This window comes from Betta splendens, chromosome 13 (genome assembly GCF_900634795.4).
Source record: "Betta splendens chromosome 13, fBetSpl5.4, whole genome shotgun sequence".
Lineage (NCBI taxonomy): Eukaryota > Metazoa > Chordata > Actinopteri > Anabantiformes > Osphronemidae > Betta > Betta splendens.
In genome coordinates, this window is record NC_040893.2 from 18,974,893 (window position 1) to 18,980,892 (window position 6,000).

General features: G+C 54.2%; 1 protein-coding gene across 5 annotated transcripts in view; it reads left to right on the top strand.

Annotated features, from left to right (window-relative positions):
• aplp2 (amyloid beta (A4) precursor-like protein 2) overlaps positions 1-6,000 on the top strand; it is a 36,374-nt gene that overhangs the window by 22,317 nt on the left and 8,057 nt on the right. For 4 of the 5 annotated variants that reach the window (XM_029171466.2, XM_029171464.3, XM_029171465.2 and 1 more), the window contains exons 4-11: positions 670-782; positions 1,257-1,507; positions 1,636-1,817; positions 1,952-2,119; positions 3,656-3,786; positions 3,897-3,971; positions 4,263-4,421; positions 4,789-4,917. In XM_029171466.2, coding sequence (XP_029027299.1) covers positions 670-782; positions 1,257-1,507; positions 1,636-1,817; positions 1,952-2,119; positions 3,656-3,786; positions 3,897-3,971; positions 4,263-4,421; positions 4,789-4,917 — 1,208 coding nt within the window. The remainder of the gene's footprint in view (positions 1-669; positions 783-1,256; positions 1,508-1,635; positions 1,818-1,951; positions 2,120-3,655; positions 3,787-3,896; positions 3,972-4,262; positions 4,422-4,788; positions 4,918-6,000) is intronic. The other variant, XM_029171469.2, reaches the window with a different exon arrangement.

Genomic DNA, 6,000 nt, shown 5'->3' on the forward strand with positions numbered 1-6,000 from the left:
CATCGCAGGCAGCTGTGAGTCGCTCCTGCAGCTCAGCCTCAGGCCGAGGTGAACCGCTAAACGAGCAGTAGCACGACAGCTCCCAAGCGTCGGAAGCCTCCAGACCCTCGCTCGCTTCATCCGTCCGCCCATTCCTCATCCTTCTGCCTGTTCCTCCCTTTCTGTCGGCTTCTGGTGGCAGAGTTTCTATCTGAGCACCGCATCCTTTTCAATCCCTGCAGCAGAGGCTGCGTTTACAACTCCTAGGGATCCACGAGCCTTTTATGTCCTCCAGAGCTGCTTCCTGTCAGCTCCTTCTACCAATAAACATTGCCTTCAATTGAATCCATCAAGCAAATGGTATCAGTGAGTCACAGGAAGAGGCTGGACCACCTTGAATGAGTCACAGCGTGAAGCAGGATTTTCTCCACCACCTTTGCTTTCATTGCAAGTTTGCAGATGCGGCTGTGAATGAGGAAGGCGTCGTTCTCAGCTGCAGGTGCACAGACAGATGTCAAAGTGTCAAATGGCCTTTCTGTTAAACCACTGTAATGAAATGTAAAGGACTCAACAGCCATGAATTATTAAATGCTGCTCTTTTTTCCATCCATCTCATCAGAAGGCCCTCGAAAGGCTGCAGACACGGACTTTCATGCGATTAATTGGCATGTTGCTTTTTTTCTGTTGCAGTGGGCGAGTTCGTGAGCGACGTGCTCCTGGTCCCCGAGAAGTGCAGGTTCTTCCACAAGGAGCGCATGGACATGTGTGTGAGCCATCAGCAGTGGCACAACGTGGCCATAGAGGTAAACACTAACACAACAGCCCTCCTTCCAGCTGCTGCTGGTTAGCGCTGTGGCTGGAAGCACACGCTCTCCTGCACCTAAATGCATGCACAGACGAGCATCGTCTGCGGCTGCGGAGCATCGTCTGCGGCTGCGGAGCATCGTCTGCAGCCGCCGAGCCTCGCAGCCGGCAGAGTATTTGGGCAAGAAAAAGGAGCTCCTCCCTGCTCATAAGCGCAGCAGATAATCCTCCGCTGCTCCAGTGGAGGCTCTCAGCACTGACAGCTGAAGGTCCCTTCAAAAACACACATAGAGCTACGAATGTCTGCACCATGTCAACCAACAGCGTGTAAATGGATGCAGCAGGACTTATTCCACCTCGGTCCTCTGTGTGGCATGAATAATGGCTGAAATCACCTTGTCAGAGATAATAAATGGTGGTGGTCTGCGTAGCGGCGTCACGAGTCCGTCACTAATGCTCCTTCTGCCCGTCAGGCCTGTGCCAAGAGCTCCATGGTGCTGCACAGCTACGGCATGCTGCTGCCCTGCGGCATCGACCAGTTCCACGGCACCGAGTACGTGTGCTGCCCCTCCTCCCACGCCGCGCAGCCCGCGTCCCAGGAGGACGACCGGGACGAGGAGATCGAGGATGAGGAGATAGACGAGGCCGACCTGGAGGAGGAGGTGGAGGAGGAGGTGGAGGAGGAGCAGGCGGCGCGCGATGCCCTCTACCAGGCCAAGGCCAGGTATTACCGGCCATCTGGATGAATTAAAGTGTCACGGCATTGACCCGGGGCAGCTGCTCTGCCTTGTTTGATGAATCGCACCCCCTCCTGGCTTCCACCCTTTCACTCCATTATCTCCGCCTCCTCAGTGAAACACCAGCGGATGAGCAGCCCACACAAAAGGAGGAGGACGAGGACGAGGACGAGGAGGAGGAGTACCACTATGCCTACGAGGACGAGGAGGCCGATAAGGAGGACGAGGACGACAGGAGGGAGAGCAGCAAAATGTCAGAGAGCCCCGATGAGGACGAGAGCCTGCAGGAAGTGAAAGGTTTGTCCGTCAGCAGTTGTTTTGAAGCCTGACGTCTCATCTTCCTACTGTACCTGTCACTCAAAGCGAGGGCAGCTGTTAGTGTTGGGTGCAGATGGGGGTGGGCTGCTGGTCTAACGAGCTGTCCCCGGCAGCGGTGTGCACCCTGCAGGCCGAGACCGGCCCCTGCCGGGCCTCCATGCCCCGCTGGCACTTCGACCCCAGCCAGAGGAAGTGCGTGCGCTTTATTTACGGGGGCTGCGCCGGCAACCGCAACAATTTCGACTCGGACGAGTACTGCATGGCCGTGTGCAAGCGCCTGAGTAAGTCACGTAGCGCAGGCGAACACGCCGCTCGCTCGCTCGCTCTGTCTGTCTGTGCTGCCGACGCGCTGCTGGAAACACTTAAGGATAATGTAGAGTTGGTCTCCGCTCAACATCTGTTCCGCTCTCACTCATCAACACACAGCAGCTGCTCGCACAGAGTCACCTACAGATCCACAGTCGCCGCAAAGCATCATTCACCTCCGTTCTGTTCTCCACTCACACTGAAACTAATGGATGATTATTGTAATGTGTCAGATATTTAAAAAATCTGTGGAAATACGACATCTTTATTCTGTTGGCATGATATTTAATTGCCTCTAAACCAGAGTTTTGTTTGCTTTTTGAGAGAATCTCATTTACTCAAATCAAATACATTGTGGTGAATGAGTTGTCACAGCTGTCAGCTTCACATCAAGTTAGAGTTAATATCAGATAGAACACTTACACTTACTTACCATATTTTCTCAAATAAACATTTATAACGTGAATCTTTGCCACACGGTCGTTTACTCCAGGATTTATTAAGTATTAACTAAAATGCTCATTATTTGCTTAGCAACATTTTTAATTTGCCTGAACAGTTATTGATCTTATTGAAAAACATTTCAGCTCATCTTCAGTTTAGCATTTTTTTTCATGCGCATGCTTCTCTGTCTGTCTGTCTGTCTGTCTGTCTGTCTGTCTGTCTGTCTGTCTGTCTGTCTGTCTGTCTGTCTGTCTGTCTGTCTGTCTGTTCATCTCTCTGCCACTGCCTTGGCTCGAATCCCACCAGCAGCATCTTTTCCCATTTACTCCCATTACCGTTCGTGGCCCATGACCAATTGGATTATTCTTTAGCATTTTCAAAATAAAATTCAGCAGCTTTGAGAGTTTAGAGGAGGATCATTGCTCATCCATGAACGCGTTTGAGGAGGTCTCTTCCTGTTCGTGAGCCGGCAGCGGGGCTCTTTTTGCGAGTTGCAGCGAGGCAGCGAGCGAGTCCTGCGTGACTGTACAGGGAGAAAGCCAGAACGCAGCCCCGTGGCCTGGCCCCACATGACCCAGCCAGCGCACGCACAGATACCTTCATTAGGGCTGGAGATGCGACCTGTCAGCGCAAAGCTGATGGGAAGGGAAAGGAATTCAAAAGGAAAGACTGTCAGATTCCCTTAAATTTATCAGAGCTACTGGAGAGGAGGAAGGCCAGTGAGAGGAGCCACCGTGAACTCGCTCTGCTCGAAACTCAGTGGTGTTTGTCTTTCTGCCTCCCTCAGTGTGTGTGTGTGTGTGTGTGTGTGTGTGTGTGTGTGTGTGTGTGTGTGTGTGTGTGTGTGTGTGTGTGTGTGCGCGTGTGTGTGGGTGTGTGTGTGTGTGTGTGTGTGTGTGTGCGTGTGTGTGTGTGTGTGCGTGTGCGTGTGTGTGTGTGCGTCCGTCTGTCTATCTATCTATCTATCTATCTATCTATCTATCTATCTATCTATCTATCTATCTATCTATCTATCTATCTATCTATCTATCTATCTATCTATCTATCTGTCTGTTATCTATTTGCAGCCGTGCCGACCCTCCAGCCCACCGACGACGTCGACATCTACTTCGAGACCCCGGCCGACGACAAGGAGCACAGCCGCTTCCAGAGGGCCAAGGAGCAGCTGGAGATCAGGCACCGCAACCGCATGGAAAGGGTGGGTTGTCGGCTCGAATCATTTTGAACCTTCTAATGCACAAAGACCATAAATCATTACCGCCTCAGTCACTGCATGTGGCTTAGCTCCCTTTGCCTCCATCACTCCAGGTCAGGAAGGAATGGGAAGAGGCTGATCGTCAGGCTAAGAATCTCCCCAAGGCCGAGAGGCAGACACTGATCCAGGTGAGACACTGATCCCTCCCCAGGGAAGCCCCACTTTGTCCTGTTGTTTGCGTGAGATAGGGCAGCTTGCAGGCCGCGGGTCCCTCGCTCCCTGTGCCATTACAGCGCTTCCCTGGCTGCTCGCTCTGAATCACGCTAGGGCTAAATTAGGGCGCTGCCTGAACCGGGCGACTTCTAAATGAGCCCCCGACTCCCTTGACAAGGCCGAGAGGAGGCGCGAGTGAAACCGAGCGCTGTGGCTTTTTTAAATAGCTGTTGTTTGATCATATATATTTATGATTGGGTTGCTAGCACTTCCAGGCCATGGTGGAGTCCCTGGAGGAGGAGGCCGCCAGCGAGAAGCAGCAGCTGGTGGAGACGCACCTGGCCCGGGTGGAGACCATGCTGAACGACCGGCGCAGCCTGGCCCTGGAGAACTACCTGGCGGTGCTGCAGGCCGACCCCCCCAGGGTAGAAGCGCTCGCTCACACCTGAACCCTCGGCTTTAATCCCTGCGTCGCGCGTTTCTCAAATTCCCGTTACCTTCTTCAGAACAGCCCTCTGATCCCGTCGCCAGCGCACGCTTGGCACCGCGACGCCGGCTGCTGGTTCCAACCGCCCCATGAACACACATATTTTCGATTTTGTGCCACTTTGCCTGACCTGGGTTCAGTCAGTTCTCATCCTGCCTCTGTTACACCTCCAAAATTGGTCATTGCATCATCGGTGGCGTTTGGCCTCAGTGTGCGGCGCAGGAGATGTCATATCATGCGTCTCGCTCTGTGACTCAAATCAGAGGAGCCGCTGCTAATTGCCCCCGGTCTCCTGCTCCATCCAGCCCCACCGCATCCTGCAGGCCCTCAAGCGCTACGTCCGCGCCGAGAACAAGGACCGCCAGCACACCATCCGCCACTACCAGCACGTCCTGGCCGTGGACCCCGAGAAGGCGGCGCAGATGAAGTCACAGGTCAGTGTTTGTGTGGGAGGACTGATGATGATGATGCACCACGTAACAACCAGCCCAAATCAGCAGCCTGGAGAAGCTGAATCCTTTTTTAATGCACTTCCGGTTTACGCAGCTAATCCTGGTAGGTCTGCTTTGTTCAGCTGTTAATCGGCGCCTCCTCCCTCATTCCTGCTCCCTTTGACTCGCTGTATTAGAGCCTAAGTCACATAATCTGAAAGGCCGAGCCAAGCGGCTCCGGATCTCACAGTCCCCCTGTTTCTGCTCGGAGGGGAGGGTCCGTCTGTTTCTGAGCCAGTAGGAGGTGGCCAGAGTCCGCCGTGTTCCGAGCTGAAGCCGGAGCAGCGATCCGGACCGCGGACGCTCATTCACTCAAGCCTCGGCTGAAGATTAACCGGGAGCAGCTCTTACGTAACGCCGGACCCGGAGCTGCTGAGTTTGATGTTGTCTGTGTTCGTCAGTGCGCTCCAGCAGTTATCGGTGCCACCGATAATACAGCGGACGAAGCAAATAATAAAGTGCGGTGCAGGGAGGGTTATTGTCTGATAAATCACTGAGCAGCCGCTCAGCTGCTCTGCTGGTTTTTAGACATGTGACTTCACCAAAGAGCCTTATTGTTAAAAAGCCGTGCTTTATGTAACTGTGTTATATGACATCGCTCTTCACAAAAGCCTGATCTGCGCCGCTGCAGGTCAGCGGCGCGCAGACCTGCACGGGGCCGCGCGCCGCCCCGCGCCGCGCCGCCGCAGCAGCGGCCCGAGGCGCGGCGCTGCCATCTGTCGCCGGCTCCGACGCACTGCAGCCGCGCGGCGGAAGATTAAACCGGTCGATCACCGTACTTGGACACAAACACCAGGTGCCAAGAGCTGGTCAGCGTTGTCGGAGCCCGCGTGCGCTTCGTTTCGTGCCAGCCGCTTTGGCTGCCGACGCCTTTGAGCATCATATCGCTGCTAGAAGTGGAAGTGACGGGGGAATTTCTGGAATACGGAAAGTTTTCCGCGTTTTGTTTTCTCGCCCGCGGTGCTCATTGAGACTGACAGGCAGTGGGTCCGGTTCAGTCCGTGGCTGGTTTGAATATTACGCGCT